The 24270-nt window shown below is 37.1% G+C and overlaps 1 protein-coding gene across 1 annotated transcript in view; it reads right to left on the reverse strand.

The window, feature by feature from the left end:
* Nucleotides 1-24270, reverse strand: part of ADAM32 (ADAM metallopeptidase domain 32) — a 193975-nt gene that overhangs the window by 144451 nt on the left and 25254 nt on the right. Inside the window, exons 3-6 of the mRNA XM_059909354.1 lie at nt 21178-21239; nt 17473-17548; nt 13922-13998; nt 12404-12581 (exon numbers count right to left, since the gene is read on the reverse strand). Coding sequence (XP_059765337.1) covers nt 12404-12581; nt 13922-13998; nt 17473-17548; nt 21178-21239 — 393 coding nt within the window. The remainder of the gene's footprint in view (nt 1-12403; nt 12582-13921; nt 13999-17472; nt 17549-21177; nt 21240-24270) is intronic.

The raw sequence follows: 24270 nt of genomic DNA on the forward strand, positions 1-24270 counted from the left end.
GTTTGGTATCAGGGTATGCTGGCATTGTAAAATGAATTTGGAAGTGTTCCCCCTTCATCTATTCTTTGGAAAAGGAGTTTGAGGATTGGTATTAATTATTCTTTAAATGTTTGGTACAATTCACCAGTGAATTGTATAAGTGTGGTCTTGGGCTTTTGTTTGTTAGCATATTTTTGACTACTGATTAAATCCCCTTACCAGTAATTGGTCTATTCAGATTATCTATTTCACCATAATTCAGTCTTGGTAGGTTAGGTGTTTCTAGAAATTTATCCATTTCTTCTGGGTTGCCTAATTTTTTAAAATTGAAGTATAGTTGATTGACAATGTTGTGTTACTTTTAGGTGTACAGCAAAGTGATTCATATATATATATATATATATATATATATATATATATATATATATATATATACATATATATATATTTAATATATATAACATATAATATATATGTATTCTTTTTCAGATTCTTTTCCCTTATAGGTTATTACAAAATATTGAGTATAGTTCCCTGTGCTATATAGTAGGTTCTTGTTGGTTATCTATTTTATATATTGTTGTGTATATATGTTAATCCCAAACTCCCAATTTTTCCCTCCCCAGGTTGCCTAATTTGTTGACATATAATTCTTCCCAGTAGTCTATATTTCTGTGGGATCAGTTGTAACATCTCTTTCATTTTTTATTTTATGATTTCTCTTTTTCTCTTGGTGAGTCTAGCTAAAGGTTTGTCAATTTTATCTTTTCAAAGAACCAGCTCTCAGCTTCACTGATCTTCTCTATTGTCCTTTTGGAATCTGTTTCATTTACTTCTGCCCTACATTTGTTATGTCCTCCCTTCTACTAATCCTGTGTTTCATTTGTTCTTTTTCTAGTTCCTTGAGGTATAAAGTTAGGTTATTAGTGACTTTTCTTGTTTCTTGAGGTAGGCCATGTATCGCTAAGAACTTCCCTTGTAGAACTGCTTTTGCTGCATCCCACAAATTTTTGGTATATGCTATTTTCATTTTCTTTTGTCTCAAGGTATTTTTAAAAATTTCTCCTTTGATTTTTCTTTGGCCCATTTGTTGTTCAGTAGCATACTGTTTAAACTCCACATATTTGTGAATTATCCAGATTTCTTCATGTAAATAATTTCCAGTTTCATACCATTGTGGTCAATAAAGATGCTTCATATGTCATCAATCCTCTTAAATTTATTAAGATTGTTTTGTGGCCTAACATGATCTCTCCTGGAAAATGTTCCATGTGAACTTCAGAAGAATGTGTATTCTGTTGCTTTTACATGGAGTATTCTGTATGTATCTGTTAAGTCCATCATTCCAATGTGTCATTTAAGGCCGATGTTTCGTTATTGATTTTCTGTCTGGATGATCTATCCATTGATGTAAGTGGGATATTAAAATTCCCTACTATTATTATATCGCTGTCTATTTCTCCCTTTAGGCCAGTTAATGTTTGCTTTATATATTTAGGTTATCCTATGTTGGGTACATAAATACTTACAAATGTTATATCTTCTTGTTAAATTGACCCCTATATCATTATGTAACACCCATTCTTGTCTCTCATTACAATCTTTTTTTTTTACACCTATTTTGTCTGATATAATTATAGCTACTCCAGCTTTCTTTTGGTTTCCATTAGCATGGAAATCTTTTTCCATCACTTCATTCTCAGTCTCTGTGTGTCCTTACATCAAAAGTCTCTTGTAGGTAGCATATAGATGGGTCTTGTTTTTTTAATCCATGTAGCCACTCTATGTCTTTTGATTGGAGAACTCAGTCAATTTACATTTAAAGTAATTACTGATAGGTAGAGAAATGAGAGAACTCAAATAAAATTTAAAAGTAATTATTGCCATTTTATTGTTTACTGGCTGTTTGTTTCTTCTTCTCTTGCTCTCTTCCTTTGTGGTTTGATGACTTTCTTTAGTAATATACTTATATTACTTTCTTTTTATTGTTTGTATATTTACTACAGGTTTTTGCTATTTGTAAGCCATGAAGCTTACAAATAACAACTTATATATAAGTCTATTGTAAGTTGATAACAACTTAAGTTTGTTGAAAAAGCTCAACATTTTTACTCCCTGCCACATTTTATGTTTTTTATATCATATTTTATCTTTTTATCTTGTGTATCCCTTAACTAATTATTGTAATCATAGTTATTACTATTTTTACTACTTTTGTCTTTTAACCTTCATAGTACCTTTGTAACTGATTAATCCACTCCCTTTGCTATATATTTACCTTTCTGGTGAGAGTTATTATTTCATGTTTTCTTGGAAAAATTTAATGTGAGTTCCAGTTCAAGACGGCAAAATATGAAGATCCTGAAATCAACTCCTCCCAAAGAGCTACTGAGTCTACAGCTACATACAGAACAATTTCCTCTTTTAAAAAACCTAAAGTCTGGCTGAGTGGTAACTATACATCAGGCAAATGAGAAGAAAAGCACGGTGAATTGGGTAGGATGTACTAAGACACACTCTTACCGTAAATGCCACCCTCAGTGCTATGACCCACAACCTGGAGAAAATTCTAAACCTGGAGCTTCTGTCTGAGGAGTGAAGGGTTTGAACCTCACATTGGGCACCACAACTTTTAGGACCTGCACCTGAGAGACAAGCCCCAAAACAATGAACTTTGAAAACCAATGGGGCTTGAGTCCCCAGACTCACAAGATTGTGTCAGTCTGGGAACCAGGTCAAAAAGGGCCCAGGCACTTGGACTTATCTTCTGTAGGGCCCAGCTCAGAGGGAGCTAGTCATGCCCAGACTTAAAGTAAAGGAAATTCCCTTGCTTATATTAAGGTGCCAGCCTGAGAGGCAGGCATCTAATTAGCACACACATCCAGTGATGAAGACTTGCAGGTGCCATCTTCGTACTTTCCCTTTTCCATGCTCCAGAGCACTGTATCTCCCAGAAGAGAGCTTTTACATGCATCTGGTGCACCGATCTTTGCAGCTGACTCCCTGGGGACATTACTTGACTGCCTGACTCTGGAAGCCAAAGGAGCTTGCATTCCTAATCCCATGGGACTGTAATAATCATAAAGGAACTCATACCCCTGTTAGGCACCCCAATTTTTGTGGCTGCTACCCAGGAATACCTCTACATCACCTGGCTCTGGCAGCCAGTGGGGCTTATACTTGTGGGTCCCATAGAACTGTAGCTAACAGAGAAAGATTTCTTAAACAACTACCAGGCCCCAGCACAACAAGAGGCAAAAGATCCAAGACCTCAGTCTTTCTGTTACAGAGGCCTATTAGCTAATCATCATGGCTGCAGCCTGAGAGGCAGACTTCTAATTAAACACACATCTATGGGCTAAGTGTCATGCTTTCCAGACACCTCAGAGGGTGAGTGCTATCTTCAAGAATTCCCTCTGCTACCCTCCAGAGATCCAGTTTTTCCTGCAAGGGAATTTTACATGCAATTGATGCCCTAGTTTTTAAAACTAGTGCCCCAGTTTTTGCAGCTACCACCTAGGGAATGCTCCTTGATTGCCTGGCTCTGGTGGCAAGGGGGCTTGCATTTCTGAGACCCACAGGACTGTAGCAATTGAAGAGATGGTTCTTGGCAAGCTGCCAGTTGCACAGCACTGTGGAGAAAACAGACTGAGGTATTCCGCAGTCTTTCTGTGAGGGAGGTCACTTTGCTTGTTCTGGAGCTTCAACCTCAGTGGAAGGCTTCAGGTTTAGCACACATCCAGTGAACTACAGAGCTTCCCTCAAGGAATGTAGTCTATGGACACCATCTTGGTACACTCCCTCTGCCTTGCTTCAGCTCTCCAACAGCTCCCAGAAAAGAGCTTACACACTCATCTGGAGCCCCAGTTTTTGTGACTGCTATGGAGGGGACACTGCTGGATACTCTGGAGAGCAGGGCATACACTTGCAATCCCACAGGACTATATATATTTGCCTACTTTTAAAAGCTGCTGCCTGAGGATGTGGTTTCCAAACAGCCAGAATCTAAGTGGTAAGAACCTCCCCTTCAGGACACTGGCAGGTCTTGCCACATTCTCAACTACTGGGAGCTATTAAAAATATAATATGCTACTTGGATAAGCACAAAGCTTTGTCATCTTTGAGAGATGACAAAGAGCTGGGGGGAGGGTTTCACCTCCTACACAAGGACACTCCAAGACTAGGAGAGGTGGTTGTTCCATCTACCATATAAAAACCAACACAGAAAGTCAAGCAAAATGAAGAAACAGAGGAATATGTTCCAACTGGAAGAAAAAGATAAAACCTCATTAAAAAAACTTAATGAAATGGAGACATGTAATTTACCTGATGAAGAGTTTAAAGTATTGGTCAAAAAGATGCTCACTGAACTGGGGAAAAGAGTGAATGGACACAGTGAGGAGAAGGTCAACACAGAGAGAAAAAATATAAGAAAGTACCAAAGAGAAGTCAGAAAACTGAACAATATAATAACAACTGAAAAATACACTAGAGAGGTTCAATGTTGGAGTAGATGAAGCAGAAGAAAAAAAAATCAGTCAACTCAAAGACAATGTGGTGGAACTCACGCAATCAGAGAAACAAAAAGAAAAAAAAGAATTTAAAATAGGAAAGATAGCATAAGGGGTATGGAACAACAACAAACTAACAAACATTTGCATGTACAGAAGTCCCAGAAGGAGAAGAGAATGGGACAGAAATTTTGTTTGAAAACACAATGGCTGAAAACTTCCCTAACGTGTACGGAAACAGATATTCAGCCCCAAGAAGCCCAGAATCTTTCAAATAAGAACGCAAAGAGACCCACACCAAAACACATTATAATTTAAATGTCAAAAGTTAATTAGGAGACCTTCAAGATGGTGGAAGAGTAAGACGTGGAGATCACCTTCCTCCCCACAAATACATCAGAAATACATGTACATGAGGAACAGCTCCTCCAGAACACCTCCTGAATGCTGGCAGAAGACCTCAGACATCTCAAAAGGCAAGAAACTCCCCACGTACCTGGGTAGGGCAAAGGAAAAAAGAAAAAACAGAGACAAAAGAATAGGGACAGGATCTGCACCACTGGGAGGGAGCTGTGAAGGAGGAAAAGTTTCCACACACTAGGAAGCCCCTTCACTGGTGGACACGAGGGGTGGCACGGGGGAAGCTTCGGAGCCACAGAGGAGAGCGCAGCAACAGGGGTGCAGAGGGCAAAGCGGAGAGATTCTCGCACAGAGGATCAGTGCCGACCAGCACTCACCAGCCCAAGAGGCTTCTCTTCTCACCCGCTGGGGTGGGTGGGGGCTGGGATCTGAGGCTCCAGCTTCAGAGTTCAGATCCCAGGGAGAGGACTGGGGTTGGCTGCGTGAACACAGCCTGAAGGGGGCTAGTGCACCACAGCTAGATGGGAGGGAGTCCAAGAAAAAGTCTGGACCTGTCCAAGAGGCAAGAGACAACTGTTTTGGGGTGTGTGAGGAGAGAGGATTCAGAGCAACGCCTAAACAAGTTCCAGAGATGGGCATGAGCCGCGGCTAGCAGTGCGGACACCAGAAACGGGAATGAAAGGCTAAGGCTGCTACGGCAGCCACCAAAAATCCTGTGTGCAAGCACAGGTCACTATCCACACCTCCCCTCCTGGGAGCCTGTGCAGCACGCCACTGTCAGGGTCCCGTGATCCAGGGACAACTTCCCTGGGAGAACACACAGCACACCTCAGGCTGGTGCAACGTCATGTTGGCCTCTGCTGCCGCAGGCTCGCCCTGCATTCTGTACCCCTCCCTCCCCCGCCGCCGAGTGAGCCAGAGCTTCCTAATCAGCTGCTACTTTAACCCCATCCTATCTGAGCAAAGAACAGACACCCTCAGGTAACCTACACACAGAGGCTGGGCCAAATCCAAAGCTGAACCCCAGGAGCTGTGCGAACAAAGAAGAGAAAGGGAAATCTCTCCCAGCAGCCTCAGAAGCAGCGGATTAACGCTCCACAATCAACCTGAAGTACCCTGCAACTGTGGAATGCCTAAATAGAAAACAAATCATCCCAAAATTGAGGCGGTGGACTTTGGGAGCAACGTATATATATTTTTTCCTTTCTCTCTTTTTGTGAGTGCGTATGTGTATGCTTCTTTGTGTGATTTTCTCTGTATAGCTTTGCTTTTACCATTTGTCCTAGGGTTCTGTCTGTCCATTTTTTTCTTTTCTTTTGTTTTTTTTAAGTATAGTTTTTAGTGCTTGTTATCCTTGGTGGATTTGGTTTTTGGTTTGCTTGTTCTCTTCTTTCTTTCTTTCTTTTCTTTTTTTATTACTTTTAAATTTTTTTATTTTTAAAAATTATTTTCTATTTTTTATTTTTAAAACTTTATTTTATTATTTTTTTCTTTCTTTCTTTCTTTTTTTCCTCCCTTTTCTTCTGAGCCATGTGACTGACAGGGTCTTGGTGCTCCGGCCAGGTGGCAGGCCTGTGCCTCTGAGGTGGGAGAGCCGAGTTCAGGACACTGGTCCACCAGAGACCTCCCAGCTCCATGTAATATCAAACAGCGAAAGCTCCCCCAGAGATCTCCATCTCAACACTAAAACCCAGCTCCACTCAATGACCAGCAAGCTACAGTGCTGGACTCCTTATGCCAAACAACTAGCAAGACAGGAACACAGCCCCATCCATTAGCAGAGAGGCTGCCTAAAATCATAATAAGGTCACAGACACCCCAAAACACACCACCAGACACAGACCTGCCCACCAGAAAGACAAGATCCAGCCTCATCCATCAGAATACAGTCACTAGTCCCCTCCACCAGGAAGCATACACAACCCACTGAACCAACCTTAACCACTGGGGGCAGACACCAAAAACAACAGGAACTACAACCTGCAGTCTGAGAAAAGGAGACCCCAAACACAGTAAGTTAAGCAAAATGAGAAGGCAGAGAAACACACAGCAGATGAAGGAGCAAGGTAAAAACCCACAACACCAAACAAATGAAGAGGAAATAGGCAGTATACCTGAAAAAGAATTCAGAGTAATGATAGGAAAGATGATCCAAAATCTTGGAAATAGAATGCAGAAAATACAAGAAACGTTTAAAAAGGACATGGAAGAACTAAAGAGCAAAAAAACAACGATGAACAACGCAATAAATGAAATTAAAAATTGTCTAGAAGGAATCAATAGCAGAGTAACTGAGGCAGAAGAACGGATAACTGACCTGGAAGATAAAATAGTGGAAATAATTACCACAGAGCAGAATAAAGAAAAAAGAATGAAAAGAATTGAGGACAGTCTCAGAGACCTCTCGGACAACATTAAACACACCAACATTCAAATTGTAGGGGTCCCAGAAGAAAAAGAGAAAAAGAAAGGGTCTGAGAAAATATTTGAAGAGATTATAGTGGAAAACTTCCCTCACGTGGGAAAGGAAATAGTCAGTCAAGTCCAAGAAGCGCAGAGGGTCCCACACAGGATAAATCCAAAGAGAAACACGCCAAGACACATATTAATCACACTACCAAAAATTAAATACAAAGAAAAAATATTAAAAGCAGCAAGGGAAAAACAACAAATAACAAACAAGGGAACACCCATAAGGTTAACAGCTGATCTTTCAGTAGAAACACTGCAAGCCAGAACGGAGTAGCAGGACATATTTAAAGTGATGAAAGGGAAAAACCTACAACCAAGATTACTCTACTCAGCAAGGATCTCATTCAGATTCGACGGACAAATTAAAACCTTTACAGACAAGCAAAAGCTAAGAGAATTCAGCACCACCAAACCAGCTTCACAACAAATGCTAAAGGAACTTCTCTAGGCAGGAAACACAAGAGAAGGAAAAGACCTGCAATAACAAACCCAAAGCAATTAAGAAAATGGTAATAGAAACATACATATCGATAACTACCTTAAATGTAAATGGATTAAATGCTCCAACCAAAAGACACAGACTGGCTGAATGGATACAAAAACAAGACCTGTACATATGCTGTCTACAAGAGACCCACTTCAGACCTAGAGACACATACAGACAGAAAGTGAAGGGATGGAAAAAGATATTCCATGCAAATGGAAATCAAAAGGAAGCTGGAGTAGCAATTCTCATACCAGACAAAATAGACTTTAAAATAAAGACTATTACAAGAGACAAAGAAGGACACTACATAATGATCAAGGGATCAATCCAAGAAGAAGATATAACAATTGTAAATATTTATGCACCAAGCACAGGAGCACCTCAATACATAAGGCAAATGCTAACAGCCATAAAAGGGGAAATCGACAGTAACACAATCATCATAGGGGACTTTAACACCCCACTTTCACCAATGGAGAGATCATCCAAAATGAAAACAAATAAGGAAACAAAAGCTTTAAATGATACATTAAACAAGATGGACTTAATTGATATTTATAGGACATTCTATCCAAAAACAACAGAATACACTTTCTTCTCAAGTGCTCATGGAACATTTCCCAGGATAGATCATACCTTGGGTCACAAATCAAGCCTTGGGAAATTTAAGAAAATTGAAATCGTATCAACTATCTTTTCCAACCACAACGCTATAAGACAAGATATCAATTACAGGGAAAAATCTGTAAAAAATACAAACAGATGGAGGCTAAACAATACACTACTAAATAACCAAGAGATCACTGAAGAAATCAAAGGGGAAATCAAAACATACCTAAAAAAATGACAATGAAAACACGACGACCCAAAACCTATGGGATGCAGCAAAAGCAGTTCTAAGATAGAAGTTTACAGCAATACAATCCAACCTCAAGAAACAAGAAACATCTCAAATAAACAACTTAACTTTACACCTAAAGCAATTAGAGAAAGAAGAACCAAAAAAACCCAAAGTTAGCAGAAAGAGAGAAATCATAAAGATCAGATCAGAAATAAATGAAAAAGAAATGAAGGAAACAATAGCAAAGATCAATAAAACTAAAAGCTGGTTCTTTGAGAAGATAAACAAAATTGATAAACCATTAGCCAGACTCATCAAGAAAAAAAGGGAAAGACTCAAATCAATAGAACTAGAAATGAAAAAGGAGAAGTAACAACTAACACTGCAGAAGTACAAAGGATCATGAGAGATTACTACAAGCAAATATATGCCAATAAAATGGACAACCTGGAAGAAATGGACAAATACTTAAAAAGCACAACCTTCCGAGACTGAACCAGGAAGAAATAGAAAATATAAACAGACCAATCATAAGCACTGAAATTGACACTGTGATTAAAAATCTTCCAACAAACAAAGCCCAGGACTAGATAGCTTCACAGGCGAATTCTATCAAACATTTAGAGAAAAGCTAACACCTATCCTTCTCAAACTCTTCCAAAATAGAGCAGAGGGAGGAACACTCCCCAAACTCATTCTACGAGGCCACCATCACCCTGATACCAAACCCAGACAAAGAGGTCACAAAGAAAGAAAACTACAGGTCAATATCACTGAGGAACATAGACGCAAAAATCCTCAACAAACCACTAGCAAACAGGATCCAACAGAACATTAAAACGATCCTACACCATGATCAAGTGGGGTTTATCCCAGGAATGCAAGGATACTTCAATATACGTAAATCAATCAATGTGATAAACCATATTAACAAACTGAAGGAGAAAACCCATATGATCATCTCAATAGATGCAGAAAAAGCTTTCAGTAAAATTCAACACCCATTTATGATAAAAACCCTCCAGAAAGTAGGCATACAGGGAACTTACCTCAACATAATAAAGGCCATATATGACAAACCCACAGCCAACATCGTTCTCAATGGTGAAAAACTGAAACCATTTCCTCTAAGATCAGGAACAAGACAAGGTTGCCCACTCTCACCACTATTATTCAACACAGTTTTGGAAGTTTTAGCCACAGCACTCAGAGAAGAAAACGAAATAAAAGGAATCCAAATTGAAAAAGAAGAAGTAAATGTGTCACTGTTTGCAGATGACATGATACTATACATAGAGAATCCTAAAGATGCTACCAGAAAACTACTAGAGCTGATCAATGAATTTGGTAATGTAGCAGGATACAAAATTAATGCACAGAATTCTCTTGCATTCCTATACACTGGTGATGAAAAATCTGAAAGAGAAATTAAGAAAACATTGCCATTTAGCATTGCAATAAAAAGAATAAAATACCTAGGAATAAACCTACCTTAGGAGACAAAAGACCTGTATGCAGAAAACTGTAAGACACTGATGAAAGAAACTAAAGATGATACAAACAGATGGAGAGATATACCATGTTCTTGGATTGGAAGAATCAACACTGTGAAAATGACTATACTACCCAAAGCAATCTACAGATTCAATGCAATCCCTATCAAACCACCAATGGCATTTTTCATAGAACTAGAACTAAATATTTCACAATTTGTATGGAAACACAAAAGACCCCGAATAGCCAAAGCAATCTTGAGAAAGAAAAACGGAGTTGGAGGAATCATGCTCCCTGACTTTAGACTATACTACAAAGCTATAGTAATCAAGACAGTATGGTACTGGCACAAAAACAGAAATACAGATCAATGAAACAGGATAGAAAGCCCAGAGATAAACTCACGCACATATGGTCACCTTATTTTTGATAAAGGAGGCAAGAATATATAATGGAGAAAAGACAGCCCCTTCAAAAAGTGGTGCTGGGGAAAATGGACAGCTACAGGTTAAAGAATGACATTAGGACACTCCCTAACACCATACACAAAAATAAACTCAAAATGGATTAAAGACCTTAATGCAAGGCCAGACACTATAAAACTCTTAGAGGAAAACATAGGCAGAACACTCTATGACATAAATCACAGCAAGATCATTTTTGACCCACCTCCTAGAGGAATGGAAATAAAAACAAAAATAAACAAATGGGACCTAATGAAACTTAAAAGCTTTTGCACAGAAAAGGAAACCATAAACAAGATGAAAAGACAACCCTCAGAATGGGAGAAAATATTTGCAAATGAAGCAACTGACAAAGGATTAATCTCCAAAATTTACCAGCTGCTCATGCAGCTCAATATCAAAAAAACAAACAACCCAATCAAAAATGGGCAGAAGACCTAAATAGACATTTCTCCAAAGAAGATATACAGATTGCCAAAAAACACATGAACGGATGCTCAACATCACTAATCATTAGAGAAACGCAAATCAAAACTACAATGAGGTATATCACCTCACACCAGTCAGAATGGCCATCATCAAAAAATCTACAGGGCTTCCCTGGTGGCGCAGTGGTTGAGAATCTGCCTGCCAGCGCAGGGGACATGGGTTCAAGCCCTGGTCTGGGAAGATCCCACATGCCACAGAGCAACTGGGCCTGTAAGCCACAATTACTGAGCCTGCACGTCTGGAGCCTGTGCTCCGCAACAAGAGAGGCCGCGATGGTGAGAGGCCCGCGCACCGCGATGAAGAGTGGTCCCCACTTGCCGCAACTAGAGAAAGCCCTCGCACAGAAACGAAGAACACAGTCATAAATAAATAAATAAATAAATAAAAGAACGTGAATTTCAAAAAAAAAAAAAAAATCTACAAACAATAAATGCTGGAGAGGGTGTGGAGAAAAGGGACCCCTCTTGCACTGTTGGTGGGAATGTAAATTGATACAGGCACTATGGAGAACAGTATGGAGGTTCCTTAAAAAACTAAAAAAAAACTACCATACAACCCAGCAATCCCACTACTGGGCATATAACCTGAGAAAACTATCATTCAAAAAGAGTCATGTACGACAATGTTCATTGCAGCTCTATTTACAATAGCCAGGACATGGAGGCAACCTAACTGTCCATCAACAGATGACTGGTTAAAGAAGATGTGGCACATATATACAATGGAATATTACTCAGCCATAAAAAGAAATGAATTTGAGTTATTTGTAGTGAGGTGGATGGACTTAGAGTCTGTCATACAGAGTGAAGTAAGTCAGAAAGAGAAAAACAAATACCGTATGCTAACACATATACATGGAATCTAAAAAAAAAAAAAGGTTCTGAAGAACCTAAGGGCAGGACAGGAATAAAGATGCAGACATAGAGAATGGACTTGAGGACATGGGGAGGGGAAAGGGTAAGCTGGGACAAAGTGAGGGAGTGGCATGGACATATATACACTGCCAAATGTAAAATAGATAGCTAGTGGGAAGCAGCCGCATAGCACAGGGATATCACCTCGGTGCTTTGTGTCCACCTAGAGGGGTGGGATAGGGAGGGTGGGAGGGAGATGCAAGAGGGAGGGGATATATATGGGGATATATGTATATGTATAGCTGATCCACTTTGTTTTAAAGCGGAAACTAACACACCATTGTAAAGCAATTATACTCCAATAAAGATGTTAAAAAAAGAAATTAAATAAATAAGTAAATAAATAAAAGCAATAAGTGCCTTGAAAGAGTAATAAAGCATACATAACTCACTTTTTCACTTATAAAAATATTATAGTCCATTGGGTTTTGTTCTGTGTCTTGGTTATTTTCAGTAAGAACTGCAAATTCATTGTTTTCGTTTCCTAATTTATAAAGAAGATGCTTAAATTCAACTGCAGATTCCATAGGCTCAATTCCATAAGAAACATTTTCAAACTGCAATATTCCTCTGTAAAATTAAGGATAAAAATTCAAGTGTTTTTAATAAATTCTATATTATAAAACTCCGACAGAATTCCTAAAAAAAGGAGGAGGAGGAAGGAAAGAGGGGGAGAAGGAGGAGAAGGAGGGGGAGGAGGAGTGGGAGAAGAAAGATACAGAATGTTTTTGAGCTCAGTATTTTGACCCAAACTCTTTATGTTTTGGAGATGACTCTGAAGAGATAAAAAAAGGTCTTCCCCAATCCAAAAAACTAACTTTCCATTTAATTTTCTTTATAGTTATAAATGCAGCACAAATTATGTAATCAGTTGCTAGGTATGAAAGTATACAGTATTACTGTGATCAAGTCATTCCCCTGTCCCCCAGGTCAGTAATTTAATGAAAGCAATAGCAAATAGAAATCTGTATAAATTTCTTTCTGTTTTGCACTGCAATGATTACATTGCTTGCATAAAAAAGGATACATAATCAGTAATTTTACTCATAAAAATAAAATTCAGCAGTAATTAGAAGAAGGCATTTATGAATTTTGTTTATGTACCTAGTCTGAATAAGAAATTAAAAGCTAAACTTTAAAGAGTAAACAACTTTTATAAGTATTCTTCCTTGAATACAGGTAACAGTTCAAGTGACTACTCTCTAAAAACCAAATTTCAGAATTCCATGTAAAAAGCACTGAGTAAAATTCGTTTGTAGAAACAAGGATCCTACACTATAAAATGAAGGTGAAGAATATCCTGACAGAATGGAAAACTCTCCAAGCACTAGAATGGAAACCCTACAGTTCTTAGAGAGATTAAGATAGTGATATTACTAGAAAAATGAGTACTATAATAATACTTATTTGTTTATATAGAAGTGCTTCCTCTCTCTGAAGATGATTTCCCTTTGTGAAAGAACATGCTTTGTTTATTTATTTTTACATCTCCAAACACCAGGCCAGTAGCTGGTACATGGTAGGTATCAAAAATACTCTCTTTGCTGAAAAAATAAGCAACCCGAAACTTAGCTCTTCCAACTTGCTATAGTCAAACACGGTCAACTGTCATTTCTGCACTAAAGAAGAAACAAGATACAGAGCAAGGACACCAGAAAATCTAAACTTTCGAGGAAGTTAGACATGTCTCTGGTCAGTGGGGAAAGTAAAGAGAAATCAGAGAAGAAACATATTCAGAGGAAGAGATTATTATTATTATTATTATTATTATTATTATTATTATTATTCATTGAATAATCTCCATATGGGAATCCTCTACCATTTCCACACTTAGTATAAACTAACAAATTCTCTGCAGACAAATATCATAACCATGGTGTTTGCATATCAACGACAAAAAAATACATAACCTCAGTCCAGAGCAGGTGCTAAGTGTGACAACAGAATTCAGATATCCTTCAATATATCCTTGGTAGTAGCATTGAGTCTAGGGGGGAAAATATAAAGTGGTTACCGAGGAGTTGGCAAAACTCTCTAATGATTTCTTAACTTTTTATACTTAATAGAACTTTCTGAATATTTTTCACAGGCTATATACAGTTTATATCAGTATGAATAAAGTGACATTCAGAAGAAAAGTCTCCCCATATTTGCCACTTTCACTATATTAACTACTCTTTTCAGATCAATACTTGGGATTATTATTTTACACCCTGCTTCCAAACTTTTATCCCATATTTTAGGTAAAATTATTTTCCAATATATAAATTTAGGTCATCAATTAAGAGACAAAGATTGTGAGTATGGATTTCCTTTAAATTCTGATATTCTGCTAAAAAGAAACATCTAAAATTTAAGGGCACAAAAAGATTGAAGAGCTAGACAAAGATATACCACACCCACCAACACAAACCAAAAGGATGATTCTAGTAATGCTTCTTGCATTACTAGAGATAAAGCATTACTAGAGATAGCATTACTAGAGATAAAGCATTACTAGAGATAAAGAGGGACATTTCATAATGATACATGCGTTTCAAGTCACCAGGAAGATATAAATATTCCAAGTTTGTATTCATTTAATAACATAGCGTCAAACTATAAAAAGCCAAAACTGAAATAATAATAAAAATAAATGCATAATCATACTAAAAGATTTTTAAGCATATACATTTCTGTCAGTAACTGATAAATCTAGCATTCAGAATCTACAGAAGATTTGAACAGAATGTTAACCTAACATAGGTAAAACCCTACTTAAAAACTATATATAATATACTTTTTTTTGCACAGTTCTTTTTTTTAACCATTTTTTTATTGAAGTGTAGTTCATTTACAATGTGTTAGCTTCAGGTGTACATCAAAGTGATTCAGTTATACATACATACATACACTTATATGTGTATCCTTTTTCAGATTCTTTTCCATTATAGGTTATCACAAGACACTGAATATACTGTGCTGTACAGTAGGTCCCTGTCATTTATCTATTTTATACATAGTCATGTGTATATGTTAATCCCTAACTCCTAATTTTAATCCCTAACTCCTAATTTATCTCCCCCTCCACCCGCCGCTATCCTTTCTGGTAACCATAAGTTTGTTTACTATGTCTGTGAGTCTATTTCCATTTTATAAATAAGTTCATTTATATAATTATTTTAGATTCCACATATAAGTGATATCATGTGATATTAGTCTTTCTCTGTCTTACTTCACTTAACATGATAATATCTAGGTCCATCTATGTTGCTGAAAAGGGCATTATTTCATTCTTTTTTTATAGCTGAGTAATATTCCATTGAATACACTTTCTTTTTAAAGAACATGTAACATTTACCAAAATGAAACCATATTCTGGGCCATGAAACACAAAAACAAATTGTAAAGGACTGAAATCACACCAAGTTCAGTCTCTGACCACAGTACAATTAACATAGAGACATAGAAAACATTATCACAGACAAAAAAGGAAAATTATATAATTTCCAAGATAGTGCTATAAATTTTGGTATAAATCTATGTATGTTTTCTTATTAACACATGCCTTTATGTTAGAACTATGGGGAGAAAGAAGGAGCAATAAAAGGAAAATAATGGTCCTTTCCAATAGAAGTGAAGTAACATATTTCAATAATTCAACAAATTTTTATTATATGCTATGTGCCAGGCATTTTTCTAGGCACTAGGGATGCATCATTGAATAAAACAGACCAAAACCTCTGGCGAAATGAAGATTATATTGCACTGAAAAAACAGAAAATAAATAGATAAAATATATGGTACATCATATATTGATAACCACTATGGAGAAAAACAAAACAGGTAAGGTAAGAGAGTAATAAGGCTAAGAGTGCCATTTAAAATAGGGGTTAGGGGCTTCCCTGGTGGCGCAGTGGTTGAGAGTCCGCCTGCCGATGCAGGGGACACGGGTTCGAGCCCTGGTCCGGGAAGATCCCACATGCCGCGGAGCAACTAAGCCCGTGCGCCACAACTACTGAGCCTGCGCGTCCGGAGCCGTGCTCCGCAAAGAGAGGCCGCGACAGTGAGAGGCCCGCGCACCGCGATGAAGAGTGGCCCCCGCTCGCCACAACTGGAGAAGGCCCTCGCACAGAAACGAAGAACCAACACAGCCAAAAATAAATAAATAAATAAATTTAAAATAGGGGTTAGTCAAGGACTAATAGGATGGTTTTGAGCAAAGACCTGAAGGAAATGAGGGAGAAAAACATTGTATCTTGGGAAAGAGCAAACATCTGGATCAGAAGAAACAGAAATTGAAAATTTCTTGAAAGGAGAACATGTCTGGTATGTTTGAAGAATAGCAAGGAACCCAACACGACTGGAACAGAATAAGCAAGGTAGAGAATAACTGGAAATGAGGTCATAGAAGTAAAGAGAACCAGACTGTGTAAAGCCTGTAGGATACTAAAATGACTTTGGTTTTCACTTTGTGAATGATAAATCATCCCATGGAGGCTACTGAAGAGAGAAGTGACATGATCTGACCAGGTTTTAATAGGATTGATCTGGTTGCCATTTTGGGAACTAACTGAGGAGGTGAGCAAGGTGTGGAAGCAGGGAGATTATTCCGGAAGTTATAGCAATAATCCAAACTAGATATGATGTTTACTTGTTTACAGTGGTATCAGCAGATAGAGACAGAGGAAGAGGGTGGATTCTTAGTACATAATTTGAAAGGTGGAGTCAATATGATTCATTGATGGATGAGATAGGGACTAAAGTAAAAGGAAAGGATTTCAATCTATGATTTCAGATTCAATAATATTTGTACCTGTTTTTATTATTATTTAATGTATATTCATTTATTCAACAAAATATAAACTAATTAATTAATTAAATTGTGCCTATGTTCTAGGCAGAGTAGAAGGTAAGTCAATCTAGTTTGTCTTTAATTTACCAAGACTTCAAGAAATCCTAATAATGGGTGAAATGAGGCATAAGTGGATCACTTAAATACATCCCCTGTGGCCTTCCCTGGTGGCGCAGTGGTTACGAATCCGCCTGCCAATGCAGAGGACACGGGTTCGAGCCCTGGTCCGGGAAGATCCCACATGCCGTGGAGCAACTAAGCCCGTGCGCCACAACTACTGAGACTGCGCTCTAGAGCCCGCGAGCCACAACTACTGAGCCCGTGTGCCACAACTACTGAAGCCCGCACACCCTAGAGCCCGTGCTCCACAATAAGAGAAGCCACCGCAATGAGAAGCCTGCGCACTGCAACAAAGAGTAGCCCCCGCTCACCGCAACTAGAGAAAGCCCGCGCGCAGCAATGAAGACCCAACACAGCCAAAAATAAAATAAAATAAAAAATAAAATAAAATAAATTTTTAAAAAAAACTGTAAATACATCCCCTGTGAATAGAGTCTTCTGTATTAGCAAAGTATTCAATGTAAAAAGGGTTTTAAAAATCTTTGAAATACAAAATTTAAATCTTACCTGAATATTTGAAGAATGAGAATTCACAGATCCTTGATTATACAAATAAACCATGAAATGATCTGCTAAAAAAAATCTGAATATAAAAAAAGAATGAGAGAATTTTAAGTTATTCTTTTCGAAACATGTAAAGCAGTAGTCAGCAAACTTAAATCTCTCAACCCAAATCTGACCTACCTTCTGCGTTTGTAAATAAAATTTTATTTGAACACAGCCATACCCATTCACTTATATATGGTTTATGGCAGCTTTCACGCTACAACAGCAGAGTTGAGTCATTTTGACAAAGACATTATCATCCTCAGAGCCTAAAATATTTACTATCTGGGTCTTTAAAGAAAAAGTTTGCCAATCCCTGACAAAGGTAGTATCTTCCTTTGACCTGTATGTAATCTTTATTCAAAGCAATAAACATTTACTCAAAATAAGTTTCCTACCTTATACTCCTTTAAAAAATAAGAGACTACAAGACGAGAGAAAAGCATTTTAAAATTTACAAAGATATGAAATGGGTGTAGGATTATGAGAGTTTTCTATTCTTTCATTCGTTCTTTTTAAATTTTTATTCATTTATTTATTTTTTTTTGGCTCCGTTGGGTCTTCGTTGCTGCGCGTGGGCTTCCTCTAGTTGTGGCGAGCGGGGGCTACTCTTCATTGCGGCGTGTGAACTTCTCATTGCCGTGGCTTCTCTTGTCGCAGAGCACAGGCTCTAAGTGTGTGGGCTTCAGTAGTTGTGGCACACAGGCTCAGCAGCTGTGGCTCGCGGGCTCTAGAGCGCAGGCTCAGTAGTTGTGGTGCATGGGCTTAGTTGCTCCATAGCATGTGGGATCTTCCCAGACCAGGGCTCGAACCCATGTCCCCTGCACTGGCAAGCGGTTTCTTAACCACTGTGTCACCAGGGAATTCCCTATTCTTTCATTCTTTCTCAATTTTACTATCATAAATATATATTACTATAATGAAGTGGAAGAGTATTCTGTAAAAGTCATACTAACCAGAACATAGGTGTTGAAACTACAAGTCTAAGTTCAACCTTCTCTGGTATCATTCCCTGTCCTTACTATGCTATTTTACTTATGCTTTCTCACCTGGTGCTCACTCCTCAATCCAATGTAATGTAACTAGAGCACCCAGTCTAGCTTCTGCTGGGAATCCGCCATTAAAACAGATGCCATAGAGATTACTAATGACCCGCTTGTTGTTAAATCCAAAAAGCAGTTTGAGTCAAGTAAAACTACTCTAACACACTGTTGACCACACTCCCCTTCTTTAAAACATCTACACTTCAACTTCAATCATACAATTTACCTCTGGTTTCCCTCATATCTTTTTGCCTACTTTTATAAGTCCCTTCATCTGGATCCTTACTTCTTCACTTAAATGCTTCCACGGCCTTCAATTCTGGTTGTTTTTCCTTCTCATCATTAATATTCACCCCCACCTCTGTATCTTGTTCATTTCTGGTGCCTCATTTATACCCATATAAAAAAGATGGCTCTGAAACCCACACCTCTCTCGCATGACCTAAACTAAATATAACTAACTGGCTATTTGGGGTCTTCTGTGGTTCCATACAAATTTTAGGATTATTTGTTCTACTTCTGTGAAAAATGCATGAGTATTTTGATAGGGATTGGACTGAATCTGTAGATTGCCTTGGTTAGTGGTATGGACATTTTAACAATATTAATTCTTCCAACGCATAAGCATGGTATATCTTTACATTTATTTGTGTTCTCTTCAATTTCTTTATCAATGTCTTACAGCTTTCAGAGTACAGGTCTTCCAACTCCCTTCATTAAATTTATTCCCAGGTATTTTTTCTTTTTGATGCAATTGTAAATGGGCTTGTTTTCTTGATTTCTTTTTCTGATATTTCATTATTAGTGTATAGAAATGCAACAGAGATTTCTGTATATTAATTTTGTATCCTGAAGCTTTATTGAATTCATTTATTAGTTCTAATAGCTTTTTGGTGGAGTCTGTAGGGTTTTCTATGTTATCCTGCCATCTGTAAATAGTGACCATTTTAGTTCTCCCCTTCCAATGTGGATGCATATTATTTCTTTTTAATTGCTATGGTTAGGACTTCCAATACTGTGTTGAATAAAAGTGGTGAGAGGGGGCATACTTGTCTTATTCCTGGTCTTAGAGGAAAAGCTTTCAGCTTTTCATCATTGAGTATGATGTTAGCTGTGGGTTTGTCATAAATGGCCTTTAATATATAAGTGAAGGGGATTAAGAGGTATGAACTATCAGTTATAAAATAAGTAAGTCATAGGGATGCAATATACAACACAGGGAATACAGTCAATATAATATAATTATATGGTTTGTAATGTATAAAAATATAGAATCACTATATTGTACACCTGAAAATAATATGATATCGTAAGACAACTATACTTCAATCAATCAATCAATCAATCAAACTGCCACTGGACATTTCTCCTGGATATCCCCTGACGCAGACGTGCTCTTCTCCTTCACTGCCCCACCAAACTGTGCTACCACTATGTCCAATCTGTTATCTAATCTTTTTTTCTGCCACCTCAGTTATGTCTTAAAAAAAAAAAAAAAGAAATCCTACATGGTCATAATTATACTTCTCATTATTTCCCATATAAGTTTCTTGCAATAGCTTCCTATGACTTCCTATAGTCATGGTGTCCTAATTATTATACAGGTAATTTCCAAAAACGGAGTATATACATGCTCTATCCATCTCCCAAGCTCCAGTCCCTCTACTTCTTACTGTTGCTTATAGTTTCAATAAGATACTCAAATACAATATGAGTTCTCTCTTTCCCTCTTATGCACTTGGAAAGTTCTTTGAGTTGTCATTTACTATTCTTCCCTTCTGTCTAAAGGAGTAGGTTAACACTTCTTTTACTCAATGCCATTCTTTGGCATCTAACAACACAACCAATCACTTGTTTATACCTCTCTCTTTAAGAAACTTCCTCTCAGCCAAAATACTTTGTTTTTTCTTCCTTAAAAAGCATTCATATTCTTCTTTCTTTTTTTCTCTGCCGAACATTTCTGAAAAAGTCATTTTCACTTAATACTTTCAGTTTCTCACAATTCACCTCTCCTTAGTACCATGCAGTCTAGTTCTACACCCAAAATTTAACTGAAATCTACTTCTTGAAAGTTACAAATTGCTTCCAAGCCAGCCTTTCTCAACTGGGTTTCCAAGAGAGAATTAAACCCTACAGAAAGTTATTTAAAGTATGTTCACAATTCTCTTAGGCATGGTATGTAGCTGGTACTATTTTCCATAAATTATTCACCAGTTTCCAGAACACTGTATGGTCTAATTTCTATATATTAAATCCCTTATTTCATTTTCCTGGTGGTGAGCCTGCCTCCCTGATCAAACCCTAACTGATACAGTTACAGACTTACTTCTTTCTTATCACATCCTGCCCTGATTATATAGGTCCTGCTGGTTCTGCCAACTTAAGATCATATAGATTAATCTTCAGGAGACAAGTCCCTGTTTTTCCTGTTCCTAACCCCCCTATTCACAAAATACTATGAGGCATTAAGACCAAAAAATTAATTCACAGGAGAGCATCTGTTCATCTGAGACAACTAAAATTTTTAATAACAAGTACATTATTTTTAATACTCTATTTTTATTATAAGTAAATAAATTCATATAAATCAATTTAAATCTAAAAGTAAAGAATAAAAAATTACCTTTGCTTAAGGTGCACGGTATATGGTTTCTCATCTATTGGAATAATATAGGATACCTGTTCCTAGAGAATCCAGAACAACTGAGAGTGAAGATAAATGTAATAGAAGAAGGGAAACAACAATTTTACATCGACTAATCCCTCCGTATAATGCTTAAAATGTCTCAGACTATGTGTGATTTAAAATCTGCAATAATATATAAAAAATTATAATATTTATTTATTATATTATCCATTCTTACTATATCCACAAAAACAAGCCCAATCTAAGGAGTTGTATAGCACTAGAAATCTATATGTGACTGAATTTTAAACTCTTCTAAAAGAAGAGGCGATGTGCCATGCTGTAATGCCTACTCAGGTAGCATCATTGGGATAATAAGGTACTCTACATCAGTGAAGCTTAACTTAATCCATTAGGCACAAAAATTATTTATTTTAACCATTTTCCTGAAATGTATGGCCTGCTTCCCATATTTTTAAACAGAAGACCCTTGAACAAAATTTGGTATCGTTTTTTTACTCCATCCCAATTATTCTCAAGTTAAAACATGGATGGCAATGAGTTGCAATATCAGTTGGTCAGTGAACCTAAGTGATGAGATTTTATCTTGCAAAAGAGAACATGTGAAAAGCCAGAGTTAGAACATCATTAAAAAGAAAACTTAGTTAAAGCATATAAAAACCAAGAAGACACAAATACCACAACACAAAAAAAGATAAGACTTTACGGATCTGTGAAAATAAGAAGCAACCAGGAGACAATACAAATCAAAAAATAATAAGGCAAGTTGTTAAAAGTTCTAGTAAATGATCAAAAATGAAACAGGAAGGTTAACAACACTGGTGTTATTAAGGCAAGTGGATACCATGTACCTGCTGCTATGATGTGATGAGAAGAGCACTTTACCTCTACAGTAATCTTCCCTAAAACTCATAACCTCAGTCTAATCATGATAAAACATCAGACAAATCCAAATTGAGGGACGTTCTACAAAATATCTGACCAATATTCTTTAAAAATGACAAGGTCATGAAACAGAAAAACAGAGCAAAGGAGACTGGGGAGACATAAAAACTAACAGCAATGTAGTATCCTGAATTAGATCCTGGAACAGGAAAAGAACATTAGTGGAAAAACTGGTGAAATGCAAATAAATCCTATAATTTGTTAATAGTAAGGTATCAATATTAATTTCTTATTTTTGATAAATGTATCAACATGGTTATATAAGATGTTAACTTTAGGGGAAACTGAGTGAACATATATGGGAATTCAAGGTAGCATCTTTGCAAATTCTTCATAAATCTAAAATCATTCCAAAATTTTTAAAGTTTTTTTTAAGTAAAACCAGAAATAAATTGAAGAAAGAAGCAAAACAGGTATATGTCAGATATACGGCAGAAATACCAAACATAGGATACTGATACTGAAGCAGCAACATGTCCTAGCTGTAAAATTTACATGAGTGAAAAAAAATTCCCCTTAGAGATCTGAATGTAATAACTGAACAGAGATGCTGGAGAATTTTTATCTCTTTCTAAAGTGGACCTGATGCACAAGTCCCCCAAAGTAGTTCTTGGATGAATATTTTTCTCAAAATGAAAACATAATAATTATTAAGATGTTAGTATACCAGATATACTCCCTCTAACTATACTGTGAGAGGTAGCATGACACACATTCTCTCTGCAGACTATGTACAGAAAATTAGCTAGATCGTTAAAGAATGTAGAGGGGTTGATCAATGGAGGCCATAAGAGAATTTATTGAATAATACCAGCAAATATGTGTTTTAATTTTTAATAACAGGCTTTCAATGATTAAGAAATTCAATCCCTTCTGGAACTTTTATTTGTAAAGTGTTACAATAATTTCAACACTTTCAGAAAACACTTTTCCTGTTCACTCACTCATATGGTTCCAAAATCACTCATCTTCAATGGAACAGGATAGAAAGTCCAGAGATAAACCCACACACCTGGAGTCACCTAATCTATGACAAAGTGGACAATGGAGAAAAGATAGTCTCTTCAATAAGTGGTGTTGGGAAAACTGGACAGCTACATGTAAAAGAATGAAATTAGGACATTCTCTAACACCATACACAAAAATAAAATCAAAATGGATTAAAGACCTAAATGTAAGACCGGACACTATATAACTCTTAGAGGAAAAGAGAGGCAGAACACTCTTTGACATAAATCGCAGCAATATCTTTTTGATCCACCTCCTAGAGTAATGAAAATAAAAACAAAAAAAACTAAATGGGACCTAATTAAACTTAAGAGCTTTTGCACAGCAAAGGAAACCATAAATGAAACAAAAAGACAGCCCACAGAATGGGAGAAAATATTTGCAAACAAAGCAACTGACAAGGGATTAATTGCCAAAATATACGAACAGCTCATGCAGCTTTATATCAAAACAACAAACGACCCAATCAAAAAAATGGGTGGAAGATCTAAATAGACCTTTCTCCAAAGAATATATACAGATGGCAAAGAGGCACATGAAAAGATGCTCAACAACACTAATTATTAGAGAAATGTAAATCAAAACTACAATGAGGTATCACCTCACACCAGTCAGAATGGCCACCATCAAAAAATCTACAAACAATAAATGCTGGAGAGGGTACGGAGAAAAGGGAAGCCTCCTACACTGTTGGTGGGAATGTAAATTGGTACAGCCACTATGGAGAACAGTATGGAGGTTCCTTAAAAAACTAAAAATAGAGCTACCATATGACCCAGCAATCCCAGTCCTGGGCATATATCCAGAGAAAACCATAATTCAAAAAGATACACGCACCCCAATGTTCGTTGCAGCCCTATTTACAATAGCCAGGACATGGAAGCAACCTAAATATCCATCAATGGATGAATGGATAAAGATGTGGTACATATATACAATGGAATATTACTCAGCCATAAAAAAGAACGAAATAATGCCATTTGCAATGACATGGATGGACCTAGAGATTGTCATTCTGAGTGAAGTAAATCAGACAGAGAAAGACAAATACCATATGATATTGCTTATATGTGGAATCTAAAAAAATGGTACAAATGAACTTATTTACAAAACAGA

This window comes from Balaenoptera ricei, chromosome 21, assembly GCF_028023285.1.
Source record: "Balaenoptera ricei isolate mBalRic1 chromosome 21, mBalRic1.hap2, whole genome shotgun sequence".
NCBI lineage: Eukaryota > Metazoa > Chordata > Mammalia > Artiodactyla > Balaenopteridae > Balaenoptera > Balaenoptera ricei.